Consider the following 23,519-nt stretch of genomic DNA (forward strand, 5'->3'; position numbering starts at 1 on the left):
GAACGCTAATACTAAAATACTGTCCAATATGTACAAGAATATAGCTACTATAATACTGCTCCTATATACAAGAATATATCTACTATAATACTGCTCCTATGTACAAGAATATAACTACTATAATACTGCTCCTATATACAAGAATATATCTACTATAATACTGCTCCTATGTACAAGAATATAACTACTATAATACTGTTCCTATGTACAAGAATATAACTACTATAATACTGCCTCCTATGTACAAGAATATAACTACTATAATACTGCCTCCTATGTACAAGAATATAACTACTATAATACTGCCTCCTATGTACAAGGATATAACTACTATAATACTGCCTCCTATGTACAAGAGTATAACTACTATAATACTGCCTCCTGTGTACAATAATACAACTACTATAATACTGCCTCCTATGTACAAAAATATAACTACTATAATACTGCTCCTATGTACAAGAATATAACTACAATAATACTGCCTCCTATGTACAAGAATATAACTACTATAATACTGCTCCTATCTACAAGAATATAACTACTATAATACTGCTCCTACATACAAGAATATAACTACTATAATACTGCTCCTACATACAAGAATATAACTACTATAATACTGCTCCTACAGACGTGGACAAAATTGTTGGTACCCTTTGGTCAATGAAAGAAAAAGTCACAATGGTCACAGAAATAACTTTAATCTGACAAAAGTAATAATAAATTAAAATTCTATAAATGTTAACCAATGAAAGTCAGACATTGTTTTTCAACCATGCTTCAACAGAATTATGTAAAAAAATAAACTCATGAAACAGGCATGGACAAAAATGATGGTACCCCTAACTTAATATTTTGTTGCGCAACCTTTTGAGGCAATCACTGCAATCAAACGCTTCCTGTAACTGTCAATGAGACATCTGCACCTCTCAGCAGGTATTTTGGCCCACTCCTCATGAGCAAACTGCTCCAGTTGTGTCCGGTTTGAAGGGTGCCTTTTCCAGACTGCATGTTTCAGCTCCTTCCAAAGATGCTCAATAGGATTGAGGTCAGGGCTCATAGAAGGCCACTTTAGAATAGTCCAATTTTTTCCTCTTAGCCATTCTTGGGTGTTTTTAGCGGTGTGTTTTGGGTCATTTTCCTGTTGCAAGACCCATGACCTGCGACTGAGACCAAGCTTTCTGACACTGGCTAGTACATTTCTCTCTAGAATTCCTTGATAGTCTTGAGATTTCATTGTACCCTGCACAGATTCAAGACACCCTGTGCCAGACGCAGCAAAGCAGCCCCAGAACATAACAGAGCCTCCTCCATGTTTCACAGTAGGGACAGTGTTCTTTTCTTGATATGCTTCATTTTTTCGTCTGTGAACATACAGCTGATGTGCCTTGGCAAAAACTTCGATTTTTGTCTCATCTGTCCACAGGACATTCTCCCAGAAGCTTTGTGGCTTGTCAACATGTAGTTTGGCATATTCCAGTCTTGCTTTTTTATGATTCGTTTTCAACAATGGTGTCCTCCTTGGTCGTCTCCCATGTAGTCCACTTTGGCTCAAACAACGACGGATGGTGCGATCTGACACTGATGTTCCTTGAGCATGAAGTTCACCTTGAATCTCTTTAGAAGTCTTTCTAGGCTCTTTTGTTACCATTCGGATTATCCGTCTCTTAGATTTGTCATCAATTTTCCTCCTGCGGCCACGTCCAGGGAGGTTGGCTACAGTCCCATGGATCTTAAACTTATGAATAATATGTGCAACTGTACTCACAGGAACATCTAGTTGCTTGGAGATGGTCTTATAGCCTTTACCTTTAACATGCTTGTCTATAATTTTCTTTCTGATCTCTTGAGACAGCTCTTTCCTTTGCTTCCTCTGGTCCATGTCGAGTGTGGTACACACCATATCACCAAACAACACAGTGATTACCTGGAGCCATATATATAGGCCCAATGGCTGATTACAAGGTTGTAGACACCTGTGATGCTAATTAGTGGACACACCTTGAATTAACATGTCCCTTTGGTCACATTATGTTCTGTGTTTTCTAGGGGTACCATCATTTTTGTCCATGCCTGTTTCATGAGTTTATTTTTTTACATAATTCTGTTGAAGCATGGTTGAAAAACAATGTCTGACTTTCATTGGTTAACATTTATAGAATTTTAATTTATTATTACTTTTGTCAGATTAAAGTTATTTCTGTGACCATTGTGACTTTTTCTTTCATTGACCAAAGGGTACCAACAATTTTGTCCACGTCTGTATGTACAAGAATATAACTACTATAATACTGCCTCCTATGTACAAGAATATAACTACTATAATACTGCCTCCTATGTACAAGAATATAACTACTATAATACTGCCTCCTATGTACAAGAATATAACTACTATAATACTGCTCCTATGTACAAGAATATAACTACTATAATACTGCCTCCTATGTACAGGAATATAACTACTATAATACTGCTTCATATGTGCATAGAAAACCTATGTGTATCAGAACTATCTTCAGAATTTATTGATGCAAAATAGATTATTAGGTTTTCACAGCTTCTTATGTTCTGCACAAAGCAGTTTACCAACAAGTTTAACTCTGCTAGATCTGAGCATTTATATTTCAGGAAATAGATTTTCTTTGTGAAGCAGAAGGTTTAATCAGGTTGCAGATTGTTGAGGTCGTGCTGACTAAAATCTCATGTGTAATAGGTTGTTGTGGAGGACGAGGGATCCCCCAGGATAGAGGTGCGACTACATGATATTTCCCCTGCGGATGGACATAATGTGACAGGCGCTAAACAATCCCCTTTGTCGGGAAACGGTTCTAAAGTCAACATCCTACTAATTGTGTGGGCTTGGGACAATGCCAAAGGAAACAGGTTGGAAAAAGGGTCACAAGGGGCATTTATTGCCCTAAGGAAAATGTGTGTGTTTAACAAGGATGCTAATTAAATAACGAAGCCTAAAATCCTCAGCGCGGCAGGTTGTGGAATAGCAGAGTGAATGAATGAATATATCATTACTGCTTAGAGACGGTAAAACCTACATGGATAAAGCTGTCCAATGTGGCCAATAATGGGCAATCGAGCTGAAAACCCAAGGGCCGGAAATTCACTTTGTTATTTTTGCAATTGTCACGTCTTTCTTTATGTGAGTGCTGCAGACAAAATATTTAGATTATTTTTTTTTATAAAAAATAGTTTGAAAAAACAAACAAATCTAAAATATTTAAAAAAATTAGCAAAATCCTTTATCTAGTCCACACTTTACATGTGCTGTTCCACGAATGACTGGGTGTAACCAGCTGGTGGCACTTCCTTTTACTGCCGAGGACATGATGACCAGGGCCAGGCTCACACCCAGGACTGGTGGCATAATCACCTGGCTACTAAGAAGCCCAACTGTCCCTATGCCCCTAAGGAGGACACTAGCATGGTGTCACATCATAGTCCAGTGGGATCCATGAAGAATTTGCCATAGAGCTAATACTTTCGAAGTTACATCTCAGGTGAAGGTCCCATCTCTGGGACCCAACAGATCCAACATTACAAAGGCGCTGGAGAACTAGTCGAGGCCAAGCTCTCAGCAAAGATGAGTTTGTCATTGGACATTAGTTGGCAACATAATGATGTATCACTTGTGATTCTCTTTTGGAACAGATGTAAAGACTGTGTGTTTTTTTTCTCTGCAAGGGTCATCATTAAAGATGAGCGAAGTTTTTGAAATATTTGATTCGGCAGCTTCGATGATGTTTATCAAGAAATTTGATTTGGATGAGACCACTTTTAATGGCCACTTAGACAGAAGTACACCCGTCTAATGGCGGTAAAAAATGATAATACGCTAGTGCAGTATGGCCTTTTGGGTTTAAAAATAAATGAAAATCACTCACCTCATCCACTTGCTCGCGCAAAAGCAATCCGCTCCTCACATGATTGAAAAAGACCTGCCGAAGGACCTGAGCTGAGAGTGATGACGTCATTGAGCGGTACCAGCGTGATCACCGACATCATCACACTCAGCTCAGGTCCTTCAGCAGGTCCTTTTTAATCAAGAGAGCAAGTGGATGAAGTGAGTGATTGTTTTTCCACTCTTTCTAAAACAAATCCAGCCGCCATTTTAGGAAAAATTATTTATTACCACGAGACGCAAGGAAATTTGGCTTCATTTAGAATCAAATTTTTCCCCCCCAAAAAAAAGCTGTAGTCATCATGATGAATTAATGAAACAAATTACAAACTCAGCCCTGCTACGGACATCTGTGCATTTAAAAGTAGCGAGGCAATTGATTTGCAACCAATTTGATATATATATATTTTTTTTATATTGAAAGATATAGATAGATACATAGATAATAGAGAGATATGAGATAGATAGATATTGGTAGATGAGAGATAAATAGATAGATACTGTAGCCTTAGATAGAAGATGTAGATGTTAGATAAATTAGACATTTCCGTATATCTCCGCAGCGCGCTCCTCTCCACCGTGCAGCCGCCTGTCCGTCAGACACAGTAAGCCTCTGGAGACGGTGGCGGAGGCAGAGAGGTTAATACTGTATGTCTTGGTAAGTGAAGGTGGATTTGTCATATAGCAGCATTTATCCATCTCGTGCAGCATCATTAATATTATTTACAGCGGCGAGGACTGCGGTTCATCGTCCGGGGATCTGTGTGCATAAACATGATGGCTTAATCAAGACTTCCAATTCCTGAATGAATATTCATCTGGGGACGCTGGATCCTCACAGCAGAGCTGTCACCATCTACAGATGTAGAAAGTGTTATACAGGACTGTGGCGCCAACGCGGGAGAGCGAAATTCACTGGCGAGCGGTCACTTTATCACTCCACATGTATACAGCGGCTCGATTTATTCTCTGCGTCTCAAACGCTGCTGCACTGAAAGAAACACATTGCTGACATATAGACTGGATTTTAGATCCCCAGAGGAAGTGCCTTAAAAGGGCAAAGATGCTAAAAACGCCAAAGCATCGGTCGGATCGATTTAATAAAATGCGCCGTCACTTACTATTTCTGAAAAGAATATATAGATCTAAGCAAACCAATAAAGATGGATTTAGTAGAAAAGCCACAAACTAAAATGATAGGGAAAATACTGTACAGAGGGGCCACACAAATCGAAATCAATATGGGCCCCAGCAACTGCCATTTCCGGTCACCATCCCGATAACCGGCATATGTGCACAGATACTGGAATTACATTGTTTCATACCGAAAAAAAATGTATGCAATCACTTTGAGGAATTCCATGAAAGAACAGAGTCAACTAAACCCAAATACTCCAGAGCTGCACTCACTATTCTGCTGGTGCAGTCACTGTGTACATACATTACATTACTTGTCCTGCACTGATCCTGAGGTACATCCAGTATTATACTCCAGAGCTGCACTCACTATTCTGCTGGTGCAGTCACTGTGTACACACATTACTTATCCTGTACTGACCCTGAGTTATATACTGTATTATACTCCAGAGCTGCGCTCAATATTCTGCTGGTGCAGTCACTGTGTACATACATTACTTATCCTGTACTGACCCCGAGTTATATGCTGTACTATACTCCAGAGCTGCGCTCACTATTCTGCTGGTGCAGTCACTGTGCACATACATTACTTATCCTGTACTGATCCTGAGTTACATCCTGTATTATACTCCAGAGCTGCACTCACTATTCTGCTGGTGCAGTCACTGTGTACATACATTACTTATCCTGTACTGATCCTGAGTTACATCCTGTATTATACTCCAGAGCTGCACTCACTATTCTGCTGGTGCAGTCACTGTGTACATACATTACTTATCCTGTACTGATCCTGAGTTACATCCTGTATTATACTCCAGAGCTGCGCTCACTATTCTGCTGGTGCAGTCACTGTGTACATACATTACTTATCCTGTACTGACCCTGAAATATATACTGTATTATACTCCAGAGCTGCACTCACTATTCTGCTGGTGGAGTGTATGTTAATGATAAATCTCCCGTTGTTGTCTCGTCTTTATCTTCTATAACAAATTCATGATGATAATTAAGACAGAGAGGGACACACAAGAACCCAATGAATTTGGGGAATTTTAGCGAGGTTCCGAGGCTCTGGCCCCTCAGCTCCAACTCTAGATCCATTATTTGACGGAATATTGATTCCTAATTAATTTGCAATCACTGAAATGACTCCCTCCCCTCTGCCGAGCAGTAAATTGGCTTTTGATAAGTTGTTGCTGCAGCCGAAGAGAAGCACGGAGGACTGTCAGCCAGGCAGATTACATTTCACAGTTTCTGCATAATTGATTAACATACCGCAGATAAGTTATTAAATTGCACTTTGAGGGACTGCGCTTCCATCTCCGCAGCCATGTGAGACATGGAGAACTGTTTGCAAATAAACAAATTGCCTTGGATTGCCACGTATGGCTGAGCACTGATAAAACAATTGCAGGCTACAGACAATGGAAGGCTTCAGCGGGGGCGGCCATTTGTGGATACAGGAGTAAATTATTATGGCTTGTAGGGGTGTGACTGCAGCCAATCTCCAACCCCGAGGCCTTCTGGTCATGTTAGAATACAGGCTGTAACTAGGGTGCAAAGAGGATCCTTCCCTCTTCTAGGTCTTTCTGACATTCAATCTTACTGAATACCTTCCCTCTCCAAGGTGTTCCTGGCAGTCACTGGCAGTCAATAATAGTGAATACCTTCCCATACCCATCACATTTTATCATAGGCACTGTGCATTTAGGTAGTTAGTGTCATCTAGACATCCACCAAACGTAAGCCAATGCCTTGTACTACTCCAGCTGACACTTGCATTGACCTTACTCAGCGTAGGCCTGTATGGAACTGCTCCAGAGTCCAGTGTGCCATGTACCACTCCAAGTGACGCTTGGCATTGATCTTACTCAGCCTAGGCTTGTACGTAACTTCTCCAGAGTCTAGTGTACCTTGTACAACTCCAGCTCACACTTGGCATTGATATTACTCAGCCTATGCTTGTACGTAACTTCTCAAGAGTCCAGTGTGCTTTGTACCACTCTAGCTGACACTTGGCATTGATCTTTCTCAACCTAAGCTTGTATGTAACTTCTTAAGAGTCCAGTGTGCTTTGTACAACTCCAGCTGACACTTGGCATTAATTTCACTCAGCCAAGGCTTGTAATGTAGCTTCTCCAGAGTCCAGTGTAGTTTGTGCCACTCCAGATGACACTTGGCATTGATTTTACTCAGCCTAGGCTTGTATGTAGCTTCTCCAGAGTCCAGTGTGCTTTCTACAACTCTAGCTGACACTTGGCATTGATCTTACTCAGCCTAGGCTTGTAATGTAGCTTCTCCAGAGTCCAGTGTGGTTTGTGACACTCCAGCTAAAACTTGGCATTGATCTTAATCAGCCTAGGCTTGTATGTAGCTTCTCCAGAGTCCAGTGTGGTTTGTGCCACTCTAGTTGATACTTGGCTTTGAGCATACTGGTCCTAGGCATGTATGTAATGTCTCCAGAGTCCAGTGTGCTTTACCCCACTCCAGATGATGTTTGGCATTGTGATCATGGTGAATGTTGTATCTGCTCCACTACATAACCAGTTTGTGAAATTTCTGTTCTGATGTCACTTCCAGACACAATCTGGAATTCTGAAGGATAGGTGATGATTACATCTTGTGGTCTTCAGCACTTGGTGGCCTGCTGTGTGAGTTGTCATGGTCTACTACTTCACAGCTGAGATGCTGTTCCTCCTAAAGGCTCCCACAATAATAGCACTTATGGATGACCAGAGGTGTCCTGTGGTAAAGGTGGCCTCCTATGCCAGTGCCATGCTTACAGTCACTCAACTCCCAGTCAGTACGACCGATACAATCATATTTTGTTTAATGGGCTAGGCTGAACAACCTGAAATCAATAATTAAAAGGGGGTACATATATTTTTGGCCATTTAGTGAATCCACTAATAGATGAGTCCCCGTATGTCATCGTAGCTCCTGGAATAGAAGCAAAAACCTCATAGAAGGTGCTGAGGAAGGAGAAGTGGACTTTATAGGATTTATGAGGGAATGGTCATTATTCTGCAGCAGATTCTCACACATTAGAGCATTATTCCATCCTTCACGGAGGTACCACAATGCCATTTGGCTCACAATCAGACAATGAGAATCGCTGGGTGTTGCTTTTTTTAAAATTAGGCTGAGAGATTTAAAGACTTCAGCCGGTTAAAGTTTAAATTTCAATACCCGAAATGTGTCCTGAAGTATCCTCAGCCAATTCTAGCCTTTAAATCTCCCATTGCCGTTAAAAATGAAGGACTGTCTGGATGTGGAGGGTTGACCTGGAGCCAGCTGGCCTCCGTACAAGTGGGTAGAACGCATTAGTCAGCGAGAGGCTGCGGTCACATGAATGTGCTACTGTTCCCAATACAATGGTCTCAGTCAGGACTCTTATCTACCATCGCTCTGTGATTAAAGCTACTGTTCCCAGACAGGAGGACTTCAAACACTGACTTCTATAGACACAGGACAAAAAAATGGATCAGTTTATGTTAATTGTCTCTCAACGTGTTAGCGGCCAAGAGACCGGCAATTATAAGTGACACGAATGTCAAGTCTAGTTTTCAAAAAAATAAAAAATATGTAGCGGAGCTGAATTTTCTGTTTAACCATTGCCACTGCATTACTAATAATACAGTATTAACCTACAGCAGACAACATGGTGACATCACAATGCCCCGTGCCAAGTCACAAATTAGCTCTTCTGCCTCTGTTTATAGGACAATCTGTCTAAACCATAGCCAACAAGATATTGAGCATTCCCCCCATTGTGTCAGGAACATACAGTGGGCATGGGTTTACTAACAGGAAAAGAGGGCAAGGCGCTTATTTGCCCCGTCCTCAATTCTTTATGAAGTGGCATGATCCTCAAGCAGGTTTTACCCCCTACTGGACAGGGAGGAAGATCCAGGCACATGTAATCATCCACGATTGGGAAGAAGGATTGGTCTAGACTGAGTTGGCCCACTTGCCTCTCCTCAGGGGATGTCCCTAGTTAATGTACCCCACCCTTTGCTGCGACTGTGAAGCTATCCTTTTCTTTAAAGTCTAAGGCTTTGTGAAAACTTGTATGTGAGTCGGTGGAAGACATGGTACTCCTGCTAGTGCTGTAACTTCAGCTCAAGAGCCCCAATACAAAAATATCTATTAGGGCCCCCACCAACTAACAGTGATGATGTCCTCTAATTTGTTACATTAGTCCCTCAACCACGTGCAACTGCCACCTCAGCCTTCCCTACAGCTATGCCCTTGACCTGTGCGGCCATGACTCAACTAAAAACTCCCGGCCAACCTTGCAAAAAATGTAAAGACCCTTTTAGCAGATTTGTACCTATGAAACTTGTTGACCTGTTACATGTGCGCTTGGCAGCTGAAGGCCTCTGTGCTTTTCCCATGTTTATATGTGCCCACTGAGAAAAATTAAATGTATGCAAATGAGCTTCTAGGAGCAATGGGGTGGTAACTGTTGCTCCTAGAGTCTCAGCTTTCTCTGAAACGGCCGTGCCCTCTGCACTTTAATTGACTTTAGGAGAAGTCAGGGCCAGGCTTGATGATGTTTTCACAGCCACTGTGGACTTGGCACTGCAGTTGCAGAGAAAGTAGAGACTCTAGTTATAACGGCAACGCCCCCGCTGCTCCTAGAGGCTTATTTGCATATAATAAAACATAATTTTTCTCAGCAATGCGGGCACACGTGAACATGGGACGAACACAGATGCCTTTGGCTGCCAACCGCACATGTAACAGGTCAGCCAGTGTCACAGATACAAAACTGCTGACAGATGCCCTTTAACCTGGTCAGATTTTATCACCTGTCGCATGACTGTTTGCCATAGGAAACCATCTGATAGCAACACAGTAGATGAATAATATAAAGTCACAAAAATAAGAATTATGAATGCAATTTTTCTGGTAAACTGATGTAATTGTATTTGTCATTGTGCATATATAAATATTTGTCACCGTTTACCGTTATATTTGATATTTTTTTGTGCTTTTTCTTACTTTTTTATACTTTAAATATTTTTCTACCTTTTTATACTTTTTTAATACTTTTATACGTTTTATACCTTAGACTGTTTTATACTTTTTACACACTTTATACCTTTTACCTTTTTGATACTTTATACGTTTTTATACTTTATACTTTTTAGGACATTTTTATGCTTTACTTCCTAAATGTATGTATCATTGGATTGACTTTGGTCTTTAGTAGTCTGATGGCTTCCTCACGTTGATGTGCTGTTGATGTAAAAAGTCAACTCTCCGGGCGCATCAACCTAGCTGGTGTTTATTTCTATGTGTTAGGAGACTCTGGATGGGTAATGTTTGCGAGGTGTCTGCAGAACAGGCCTGAGCCAACTCTACAGGGAGTGATTAATGGTTTGACATCTCCAGCCTCTCTTTCCCCAGGATTCCTTCATGCATTCACAAGCAGTCTATGAAATGCCACAACTTGTAAATCTCATAGTGCATTCCACACAGTAAACACACGTTTATGTGGAGTGGTGAAAGAAATGCTCTAAAAGGCAACCCGGGGAACATCTACCGAGGCCTCATCCCTTTATGTTCCACTGTCAAATGAAATCTTGCTCGCTCTAGATCCATAATATTTAACAACAAAAGAAAATAATAAAATAGATTAGGGCCAAGCATTTTGTTTGCGTCTTTGAGCCTTATTTATGTGCAGTGATGAATAATGCATGGAGGATGTATGTCCTACACACTTTATGCCCATCAAACGCCCGCCATACATCGGGATCATTTCATATTCTGAGCCTCAGACTTTAATGCAATCTGATAATTCAAAGCTTTGCAGGAGTTCTATTGAAAGTCCTTTCTTTTTATGTTTTAGAAAACGTGAAATTTGCATTACAATGGCAGAAATGTAAAAGTGTCAGATTGTACTGGGTGTCACTCAAAATCTGAATAAGTAGCATTTTGAAATTTACAGAATTTTCGAAAAAAAAAGTTTTAGGGGAAAATAATATGCACAATCCTTAATATACAAGGAAATAAATGTTCGGTACAAGTACATCAATTATGAGCTGCAATTATTTACTAGGAAACGTACACAAAGCAAAGTTATGGGGTACAGAGCATTACGTGGTGCGACAGTGGTGGGGATAGTCAGTAAGTGGTTTCACTGATTATGTTGGGATGCTGAGGGTATAGACATGCAATATGACCCATAATCTGTGGTGTACCCAGAAATGTTGTGGCCTCATAGCAAAGAATTAAAAAAGGTCCTCCCCAAAAGAGGTAGTGTCAAGATACTGACATCCACTATCCACAGGATAGGGGATAAGTATCTGATTTGTGGGGGTCCAATCACTGGCATTACCATATGAAGTGAGGCACTGCGGCTTCATTCCTGCGCTATGAAACTGCCGAAGATAGAGGGATTCCAGTCTCTAGAATAGTGGAGATCCCAGCGGGGGTCTCCTGTTGATAGGGGATACATAAATATCTTGGCACAAACCCTTTAAATACCTATATTTGAGTCACCCCTGGAAATATCCGTAAATTGGGCCAGAAAGACCCAAAATGTAAACTTTTGGATGGGATTAGGATAAACCCCACCACTTTTTCAGTCCAGTCCGTGGGAATGTACCATCAAATTCAGAATTGTTGCAAACTATGTGATTATGGTGCTGGGTTTTCCATCTAGAACAGAAGGGTCTAGTGTTTGTTCCCCCATGGAGGTTATGTCCTTTCCATAACCTTTGGCCCATTTCCTCACCTACATCTTTAATAACAATGTATTTCTTCTGGAGAGGGGAATCCAGGACAGGTGTACCCAATTCAAAGCAGATAGGGCTGACTTGGCCTGGTCCCAAACTTCAAAGGACCTGAAGGAACCCACCTTTGTCCAAATTGCCCATAATGTGTTGCTTGGTGGCCCACAGCGATAGAGACAGTTACAATCCACTTTATGGATGTCTGTAACTACTAGACATGGACCTAATAGAAAAGTAGGATTGGGCCAGACAGGGTATTGTTGTGATAGCACCTAAAGTATTTATTCTGGGGCCACAGGGTGATGTCTGTTGCCTGCAGATTTTGCTTCCAGAACAAAGAAATGTCCTGCTTATTGTCATCACTTTCCTTTATTATAATGCTATGAAGGCATTGAAGCAGGGCAGCAATGTACAGTCACTTCAGCCAATCTTACAATAATAGACAACAGAGAGGAGAAGGAGAGGGCAACTTGGGGTATTGTGTGCATAATAGAAAAAACTAAAGGTTTTCCTCACTTAAACAGTCCAGCTGACAATTTGGCAGCCCCAGTCTAAAAAGAATTGCTGAACTTAGGTCTATATCAAATTAGAGTCTTTGGAAGTCATTTCTCATAATCAAGTCTGAAGGTGTTGACCATGCCTTGTTTATTCTATGTCATCTTTGCTGATTGTAGGTTCCTAATAAAGTTAGTCATTTTGACTTTTTGACTAACATTTTGTTATAGGTTAAATTGACCTATACCCCGATACTGTAAGATTATACAACATGTCTATTGTAGATAACCTTAAGACTAACATAAACTGAAGATAGAGTAGATCTAGCAGTTCTAAATTCTGAATCTAAAATCTAAAAACTTTGGATCTTAATTTCTAGAGTAGAGCAGGAAGGGTCATTGTATTCATCAAATGACTTGATTTACTATCAAAAAGTAATAATCATGTTTGTAGGGATCCAGGGAGGACAAAGAATAGCTCTCCTGAGGCAGGAAACATGTAATGTCTCACAGCCAACCAATCTCTCTGATTTGGATGAATCATGTTTAAAGAGTATGTATAGTTAAAAAATACATATTATTTAAAGGGGTTGTCTGGGTTCAGAACTGAACCCGGACATAGCCACATTTTCACCCAGGCAGCCTCTCTAAGATAAGCATTTAGAGCATTTCATGCTCCGATGCTCTCCCTTGCCCTGTGCTGTATTATGCAGGGCAAAGGCTTGTTTTGCCGGTGACGTCACTGATGGGCAAGCTTTAGCCATTTTACAGGCTAGGGCAGTGCTAAAGCCTGCCCATCCGTGTTGGTAATGTCATCGGGCTCACTACTAGGTGAAAGCCTCCGTCTAGCTTACCCTATTGTATGTCACCGGATTTCCATAAAAAGCCTTTGCCCTGTGCGATTCAGCGCAGGGAAAAGGAGAACATTTGAGTTCTGAACCCAGACAACCTCTTTAAATCAGGGTTTGTAATGTAATATAAAATGGTGGTAATATTTCAGTGTTCATATTTTTTATTCACATAAAATAAAATAATTTAAAAAAATAACTCAAGTATTCTAGTTTTCACACTCACCATTACAGCAGTCATAATAATCTAATGATTCATTTTTTTTCTGGAGATAGCTAATTTGTTAGCTTTGCTGTATAGACTAAGTGAAGATGAGCAGAGTCATTTCATTTTCATTAGAGTGCAGGAGAGGTAATTAAATTTCTGTTGTACTGCTGGAAACATAAAGAAATAAGGATCTGTATGCAGCACCCCTCCACTTCCTGGTCTCTGGGGGTGCGCCTGTACTCCATTCATTCCTGGAGACAGGAAAATCTATGAAATTTCTTTGCATATTGTAAGAAGGTACAAGGAATCATCGTGGATGATAGATACGGGTCACTGAGGTTCCTGGCTTCGGTGGAGTAAGAGCCGTTTTTTATGTGTCAGCAGCAGTTTCTGTTTGACACCTTGGTACTTAGCATGGCTGTATAGCTGATCTGGGACGGCTCTTACTGGGAGTAGTCAAAGTGCTGGGTGGGTGACTACTCCCCACCTTCCAGGCCAGGTTTTGCCAGGCATAAAACCAGCCAGCACTGCCAGATGGAGAGGATTACCCCCGTCTGACAGTGGAGCTAAGGAGGTCTGTGTGCTGGGATCTGAGGCCTGTGCTGGGCTTGAGAGCGGAGACCCGTGTGTCAGGGCAACAGGCCGTCTAAAGCCTGTGTTTGAACTTTCTGAGGCAGAACTGCCACCAAGGTGACTTTTGCTATGTTAACTTGCTATTGGATGTGAAGAAACACCAACACTGCAAAAGTGACATTTTGTTTTTGGCACCATGTGTGAATAAACACTGAAGTTTAAATTACGAACTTGGATTTTGCCTCTGTACTGTGCCCGCTTATCCTAGTTATCCTAACTACCAGAGCGAATCCCCACAATATTGACTCCCATTCTTTTCAGCTGCCATAAAGTAGACCCACCTTTCTGTGAAGGAAATACAGGAAGGAAGTGTGTGTCACCTATATGGCCGCCTCAAGGAAGGATTTTATAAATAAAAAAATATATATCTACAACATTATAAAGTAGACTCAACACTTCACATTTCATCTGTATACTTATATCTAGCTAAAGTGGAATTCGATCCGAAGTTTTGGAAAAATCTGATTTGGCATGAGTCCATTTTTTTTCTTAAAATGTTGGCTGAAAAAACTAAATTACACTCACCTCATACACTTGATCATGGAGAGGACGTCCGCTCCTGTCTAGATGGAAGAAAACCTTCCAAAGGACCTGTGGCGAGCGTGATGACGTCACCACATGATCACTCTGGCCACGTGCATTGATAATTGATATCATCACTGAGGACATCACTGTGTGCAGCCAGTGTGATCATGTGTTGAGGTCTTCACGATCGCCGCAGGTCTTTTGGCTGGTTTTCTTCAATCAAGATGGGAGCAGACAAGTAGATGAGGTAAGTATATATATATATACATATATTATTTTTTAATCCGGGAATCCTGGATTAACCCCCAAAACATCTGAATGCAAATCTCAGATTTTGCAATCAGCATTAATTGCAGCATCAGAGATATTAAGTGATGGGGGGTGGCATCATTGCACCTGGTCTATACACTGAAAAGCTATTTGTGATAAAGTAATTTGTAACAAAAAATTTATTGACGAAGTTTGGCGAAGCTGCCAAATCGAATTTTTCCAAACTTTGCTCATCTGTAGTAATAACCAACCAGGTGTGTCTTTAACTCTGCTGGATTTGCATAGACTTGCAAAAGAGGTAGAAATGCAACAGAGTTAACAGTCATAGTCATAATGCGTTAAATAAATGTGTGTGTTAACTCTGCTCCATCCGAACATGACACATTTGCTTTGAGGGTAAGTTCACACAATTCTGCAGTAATATCCACAGGGGATTATGTGGATTTCACCCAATATGTTGAAAAAGTGAAATCCGTGTTGCAAATCTGTGGCCTTTCTGCCAGAGTATTGTGCGGTACATCCTAGTTTTTCAATTTTTCCTGTGAATGGGGTAATATGTGCTGTGCTGTAAATTACTATGGAATTATGACGTGAAATCCATGGTGCAAATCCCCAGCAATTTTGTGATGTGTGAACAAGGCCTGAGTGGTCAGAGGCCAAAAATAGCAGATAGCAGGGGACAATAGATCTCATTCCATTGAATAATAAATCGAGATGGCAGGTTTAATGTCCCTTTAAGTTTTGCAGACACAAATTCTAGCAGAACAAGATACAATCTGAGCGTTTCATCTCTAATCCAGGCTGCACTGTGCAAGAAAACAATCATTTATCAAAATCATCTAGAGCTGCAGGAAACCAGAGCCGCGGAGCTCAGACAGGACATGAAGGGCTTACAATGGGCAAATATGATTATTTCTAATATACTACAGTACAAAATGTGTGCACGTCTCTAATCATGCCGTCCCCAACAGAGCATCCGCTGATCATCACAAAAATCATCAAAAATATTGAGGAAAACAAAAGTATAAAGATTCTGCCGCCATCCATATAAACTAATAACTAAGGTTCATATAAAACATCAAGCAGAGAACACAATGAAGAAAATTTACAGAAACTATATAGGCTATACATAGAAATACAGCAAAATTCCTTAAAACCTGTATCTACTTTATCAAGTACGGAATTGAAATACAATGTTGCAATTAACAAAACCAAAATCAGAGAGAAAACCCTAACAAGTCAGAAATATACTTTTTCAGTGACTGGCAGTCAAATATTTAAGTTTTTTTTGCCCCTACAAATACATGCCCAAAATGAATCTAAAGGTTTGTCTTCAAACAATATGAACTCTGCATTACTGTTGCAGTCGGTGGGCCATATGGATTTGCAGTGGATTTATATTGATTCCACATTGAAAATCCATAACAAAGTTCATTACAATCACATGAACTGGGAGTCTGGTCTACACATGGGGAAAATAAATCTGTGAGAGTTTCAAGGTCTACTCGAATATATTCCCTATATGTTGAAGGTTGGAAGGGAAAGTTTCTTGAAGATTTCAACTCAAAGAAGGAAATCTGACAGAAAATCTATATGTTAAATATTTGAGCCAAAAAACTCTGTTTCAAAATTAGCATATATAAGAAAGGTAGCTCCATGACATGAGCTTCTGAAATTTCATTAATTAATGATGACTAGAGATGAGCAAATTTACCAAAATTTCTTTTGGGACCAATTTGGTTGAATCGGTCTGCAAATTTAATTTGGTCCAAATAGATTTGACACAACTTAAACGTGCCCACATTGCACTGAAAATTCACATCAGACACTTTGAGGTTTCCTAGGACTCTAATCAGCTGCTTTCAAGATCTTTAATAAATAACAAGACAGCGTTATTATTGTCAGACTGGAAGTGACATACAGAGGTGCTTGAAAGTTTGTGAAACCTTCAGAAAGTCTATATTTCTGCATAAATTTGACGTAAAACTACATCAGATCTTCACACAAGCCCTAAATGAGGCAAAGTCAACAATATTAGGGCTGGTCATTTACTTACTGACAAAAATGATGTAATATAACATGTGAAACTTTAAGATTAGCAGATAATTTGAAGGTGAAATTAAATTCAGGTGCTTTCAGTTAATGGGATGACAGGGGTGGGGGGGGGGGGAGACCTGTTTTATTTAAAGAACTGTAATCTATCAAACTATACAAAAAGCAAAGGTTCACATACTTTTGCCACTCGTTGACATGTGATATTGGATCATTTTTCTCAATAAATAAATAACCAAGTCTAATATTCTTGACACATTGGTTTGATTTAGTTATCTTTATCTACTTTTAGGTCTTGTGTCATAATCTGATGTAGTTTTCAGTCGAATTAATGCAGTAATATAAAAATTGTGATAAAATTTCAAGCATCACTGTATAGCTATGGGTAAGCAGATGTTATACAGAGGAAACAAACAGCCTGTTTAATAACACACTGCACTGTCTGCTTTTTTTAAATAAAAAAAATCTCCAAAATGAACCCTATTTGGTGGCAGATGCCTTCTTCTCAGTCTTCCGACCTGTAAAATGTTGGTGGCCATTTTGAGCACTTCATGCAGGATGAATCACTAAAGTTTTGGATAAGATGAAATTACATTTTTTTTTTAGAACTTCATAATGAATTTCATTTGTGTAGAACTGATTTGCTCATCTCCACTGATGACTACTTAACTTTAATGTTTTCAAATGGAAAACGTCAAAACAGCCTTTCAGCTCATCGCGAAAAAACCAGGGCATGGGGCTCTGAAGCCATAGTCTATAACTATATATCAAATTCCTTGTGAAATATTTTAAAAATATTTGCCAAATTAGAATATATAAAAAATATATATATGTTACATATCATAATTATTTAAAATAACTGTATAATAATTCAGAAAGGAAGGGTTAAAAAAAAACATAAAAAAGTCAATTAAAACAACCGGATACAAAGTGTGAATACATTGTAATTCCGGAGATCTTCACTTTCCTTTTCCGCGTCAGCACCCGTTGCATTTCAGGTGCAATTAACGCTGCATTTAGTTAAATATCTCATTGTAAGCAAAACCTCCGCCGCGCTCTGGCCAATCCGAGATTGTTACATGTAGCCCCCCGCAGCTTGGGACGCAACATCAATTTCTGTGTTGTTGATGCTGCTCCTCCATATCCCCCTAACACTACTCTCACCATCTCATGTGTGAAATCAGACTGTGGCTGAGCTGTTAATTTCATGCTGTGTAAATATTTAACTAGTGTTGCTGTTTAATGTGAATGACCTAAAAAAATAGACAAAACTTTGATAAAAGGATATATTCATTTTCTCCACAAACTTATCGTTCGGGTTATCCGTTTTGGGGAAGTTTTTGATGTCACCTTCAATTCGTTTTATTTGGTGGTCCATAGCATCCAGGCTGGCCTTCAGGTTCTGAGCAGAAACTACAAGAGAAAAGAAGAGAAGCTTAATCTTCATCGACCCTTGATTATACGGTATCGGAAGAGCACAATAATATGGTTAATAATTGGTATATAAGAAATGTCTCCTGTATAACATATGTCTAATGTAGAGATGAGCAAACGTTTTGAGATTTGGTTTGTTTTTATTATGTTCACCGAATATTTCAAAAAGTTTGGTTCGGAACCCAAATCGATTCTGCCTCAAACTGTTCAATTAATGCTTTTTCATAATAAGATTTCTCTGTATTGCTGTATTTGCACCTTCACATAATACTTCTATGGAAAAGACACATCCAAGCTAGTCTCCTTTTCAAAGGAAAACTGAGTTAGGGTGGGTTCACACTAGCGTTAGAGATTTCGTTATGGCTTTCCGTTATAACGGAAAATAACGGAATCCATAAGACAGAAGGACGGATCCGTTCTTCTACCCATAGACTTGTATTATGACGGAATGCAAAACGAAAGCCTTTAAAAAGGCATTCCATTTGCTTTCTGTCCTAATAGAAGTCTATGGGAATCAAAACGGACCCGTCTGGTTCCCGTTATGGAAGACGGAAAACAAAGTCCTGTCGACAGGACCCCGACGGATCCGTTATGCTTTCCCATAGACTTCTATTAGGACGGAAAGCAAATGGAATGCCTTTTAAAGGCTTCCGTTATTTTCCATTATAACCATGTTATAACGGAAAGCCATAACGGAATCCCTAACGCTAGTGTTAACCCACCCTTATTTGTACCAGGAATTCAACTCTTCCTAGGTAACTACCCTGTAACAAAGAATGCTTTGCTTAACTGCCTCAGAGGCTTTGCTACTCTTTCTTCTTATAGAGGGCGTCACGTATGAATGAGGAGTATCTTAAGTCAGTCAACGTTCCTTTGGGAAAATATGTGAAAATTTGCATATCTTAGATCTACTGGCATCAGATAGGCCTAGGAAAGCTAATTCGAATATCTGTCCCAGAAAACCAGAGGGACATTGCCTAGCCAGTACACAGCACGCATACTATGTGTATTGGGTGCTCTCCATAATAAGAAAGAACACCACCAGACAATACATATATATTGCCCAGAAACCCAGAGTACCATACTAGTCTGTCTTTCTCCTTCTCATTCCTCTGAAACTAATCACAAAAAAATATATTTCAGCAAATCACAAAACATTCAAGTTCATTAAAATCTAAAGTTTTTGGATAATTCGGTAGAAATCAAGTTAGTTCAGAACTGATTCACTTATTCTTAATCTGAAGGATCGGCTATAGATAGATAGATAGCTACTGTAGATAGATAGATATGAAATTGAATTAAGAAAATTTGGGTCCGATTCAATTAATTTTTTTAATTTGGATACAAATTGATTCTACTTAAATTATATATGTTCTGAAAGTTGGTCTCCTAGGACTAATATTTTTTCTGAACAGACAGACAGACAGACCGACAGATGGATAGATAAGCCAGCATCATATCTGCTTAGCTATTCTTCTAGTAATGCTGTGCAGGTCTGTTTAAAAGGCTGAACAATGATGTGAAGGCTATGCTTTAGTTGTGAAACACTCCATTTTTTTAACCCTTTCAGAAAAAAAAAATCCGAATTCTGTATGTTTTTCACATGTTTTGCCTGAAACTAATTGCAAAATATCTGGGGTTATTGGAATCATTTTTTTTTTTTATTCAGGGTAAATTCAATATTGATAGAACTGATTTGCTTATCTTTACCATCTATATTTATACAAACTTCCTTGTGCTTTATAAATCAATTTACCCCTACTTTTCCGATTGTTTTTGGTGATAGCCTCAAACTGCTCAATCAGTGCTGTTAAATATTAAGGTTTTCCCCTAGTGGTAGCCTCATACTTTTCAATCAGTGCATTTTCATTGTAAGATTTTTCATCTCTTGTTGTGCGTGTGTCCCCACATAATACGTCTCTGGAAAAAACACATGCAAGCTAGTCTTCTTTCTAAATGGAAAGGGAAACTGAGTGTCTCATACCAGGAACACAGCTCTTTCTGGGTAACTACACTTTAACAGAACCGAGCCAAGACAATTTGCTTGGCTACCTGAGAGGCCTTAGTTGGGGTATATTTTTCTTTATGGAGAAAACCAAATATGCATAAGTATTATCACAAGAAAGCCAATGCGTATTTGGTTTTCTGGGAAAAAAATGAAAATTAGCACATCTTACATCTGCTGGCATCAAGAGACAGCAATTTTAATTCCTTTCCCAGAAACCCAGAGAGGTGTTCCCTGGCCTACAATACTCCACACACGTAGTACACATACTAGGTGCTCTCCATAATGAGTGATAGTACAATGATACACATATACACTCAGAAACCCAGAGTAGCATTCTAGGTGCTCTATGTTTCTCATTCTCTGTCATTTACCTGAAACGAATCACAAAATAATTCAGGTTCGTAAAATCTTAACTTTTGAGGAAATTTGTGATGCATTCTGAACTGGTAGAATAAGTTTGCTCATCCTTAAATGGGTTGTCCTGCCATATATATTGATGACCTATCGTCATCAATATCTGTATGGTCAATATCAAATGTTTGAAGAGGAGGCCTCCCGGTCATTATACTATGTGTCGTCTCGCAATGCAATTACAAATATTTGCTCCATTCTTCAAACAGAATGGGTGTCGGACCCCCGCCGATCAGATATTGATGACCTATCCTTAAAGATAGGTCATCAATATACAAGATAGATAGATAGATAGATAGATAGAAGCTCACCTGTCTCATACCTCATCAGTGGTGCTAACACATAGGGAATACAGCTCTCTACTGTTTAAAGTGATAACAACCTCATTTTATGCATAATTGTTTTTCACCTGTGAATTACTTTTTTACAGCTTTCAGGAATTAAGTGAGAACTACAGCGAAGACGTAACGTAATAATTTATAATGTAATCATTTGTAACTGTAACGTGTTCACAGCATGAAAGAAACTAAAACACTGATAATTAAATATAATCTTCTTGCAGATTCTTTTGCGGATCACAAAAATGTTTCGCTGCTGATTCTCAAAGAGAAAAGAAGGGAAATATTAAAGGGATATTTCACTTCAATCTAGAAGTCCTGCAATGTAATCCTACATGTAAGAGGTGCAGATTGGGCTGCAGGAATATTACTCGCATAGCAGTTTCCTAAATTGGCTGTAAGGATAGTCACCTCCCTTGTCATCTGCCTAAGGTTCATGTATGGACACTTTGTATGATCGCAATCCGGTTTTGTGGCTCTTCTACATGCACTTTCAACCAATTGCTCATGCTTTGAAGGGCGTCTTAAACATGTAGGTACCACTCAATAGCAAAGGAGATAGTATTAATCTGAGCTGAGCCCCTTCTATTAGTGCTTAGGATGAGTACAGGATAAGTAATGTATGTACACAGTGACTGCACCAGCAGAATAGTGAGTGCAGCTCTGGAGTATAATACAGGATGTAACTCAGGATCAGTACAGGATAAGTAATGTATGTACACAGTGACTGCACCAGCAGAATAGCGAGTGCAGCTCTGGAGTATAATACAGGATGTCACTCAGGATCAGTACAGGATAAGTAATGTATGTACACAGTGACTGCACCAGCAGAATAGTGAGTGCAGCTCTGGAGTATAATACAGGATATAACTCAGGATCAGTACAGGATAAGTAATGTATGTACACAGTGACTGCACCAGCAGAATAGTGAGTGCAGCTCTGGAGTATAATACAGGATGTAATTCGAGATCAGTACAGAATAAGTAATGTAATGTATGTACACAGTGACTCCACCAGCAGAATAGTGAGTGCAGCTCTGGAGTATAATACAGGATGTAACTCGGGATCAGTACAGGATAAGTAATGTATGTACACAGTGACTGCACCAGCAGAATAGTGAGTGCAGCTCTGGAGTATAATACAGGATGTAACTCAGGATCAGTTCAGGATAAGTAATGTAATCTATGTACACAGTGACTGCACCAGCAGAATAGTGAGTGCAGCTCTGGAGTATAATACAGGATGTAACTCAGGATCAGTTCAGGATAAGTAATGTAATCTATGTACACAGTGACTCCACCAGCAGAATAGTGAGTGCAGCTCTGGACCAGCTGTTCCTGAGCTGCGATTACCTGTGGGTGTGGTCGCCTGTGGCTGTGTGTAGCTGCTGCTGCTGCTGCTGCTCCTGAGCGTTTGGAGGAAAATCTATCCACCTGAGGCCGGCTCTCTCCTCCCCAGGGGGAGAGTGGGTTCTCAGGCATGAGCGAGGGAAGCAAGCCCCAGGCTCCTGTTCCCAGCGGCAGGCCTTCAGGGGACAGGAGAAGCCAGCGTTTGGCCTGCATGGAGGACTCAGGGGTAAGAAGATCTGGCAGGAGTCGCAGTAATGTGGCTTCTGTCTCCCCTGAGTCTGAGGGTAGTAGGAAGAGCCGCAAGGCTGGATCCGCTAAGGAGGACCCGAATGCCAGCATGGGTGAGAGTGGCCCTTCCGGGGCCCAGCAAAAGCCGAGTGTTCACGGAGGTGAAGCAGATCTTGAGGAGGAAGGCTGGGGCGTACTGAGGGCCCGGGAGTCCATTTCCACCTACGGATCCCGGGTCATGAGCCACCTCCGTGAGTACGAAGACGCGACTAAGACCCTGAGGAGGCTCCGGGAGGAGCTGCGCGGTTTGAGGTCTTGTGTTGGAGTGGCCCCAAAGAGGAAGAAGCAGGGGCTGGAGAGCCAAATAAAGCAGCTACAAGCTGACATTGGCGAGATTGAGCAAAGGCGGACTGTACTCCGAGATAAAAGCGGCCCGTTTAAGGAAAAACTCCTAAACGAGGAACGTTTTCGGAAGATGGCGGAGGAGAAGGGGCAGATGGGGCAGCAGCCTGACAGCCAGGTGGAGAAGGAACCAGTCGTGCAGGAGGAGGATGATGATGATGACCAGCAAGATCCACCTGGCAGCCTGCAGGAGCAGATTCCGTACAGTGGGCCCCCTGCACGCCAAATAGCAAGGTCACCCAGCTGCGGCTCGGGGGATGAGTATGAGACCTGCGGCCCGGGAGGGGCCCTAGTGGAGGAGATCCAGCTCCTGGAGTCCCCAGTGCGTTTCCAGGACTTATGCTTTGGTGATGAGTTGCCACCGGAGACGCCTGGGGAAGGAAAGAAAAAGGCTAAGAAGACCAAGCTCCAGGAGCAGGTAAGATATGTATACACCCCCCTCCCTGGGACCCCCGGGTCGACCGCAGGGCCGGCTCACTGTATTAGCCCCTCTTCTCAGCCCAGCCCGTGTCCTGCAGTGGAC

The 23,519-nt window shown here is 40.6% G+C and overlaps 1 protein-coding gene across 4 annotated transcripts in view; it reads right to left on the minus strand.

Annotated features, from left to right (window-relative positions):
• The window catches only part of DIAPH2 (diaphanous related formin 2), a 1,273,340-nt gene that overhangs the window by 393,696 nt on the left and 856,125 nt on the right, over nt 1–23,519 (minus strand). For all 4 annotated transcript variants that reach the window (XM_044268818.1, XM_044268816.1, XM_044268815.1 and 1 more), the window contains one exon: nt 18,115–18,239. In XM_044268818.1, coding sequence (XP_044124753.1) covers nt 18,115–18,239 — 125 coding nt within the window. The remainder of the gene's footprint in view (nt 1–18,114; nt 18,240–23,519) is intronic.

Source organism: Bufo gargarizans, chromosome 9, assembly GCF_014858855.1.
Source record: "Bufo gargarizans isolate SCDJY-AF-19 chromosome 9, ASM1485885v1, whole genome shotgun sequence".
In the NCBI taxonomy this organism is placed as follows: Eukaryota; Metazoa; Chordata; class Amphibia; order Anura; family Bufonidae; genus Bufo; species Bufo gargarizans.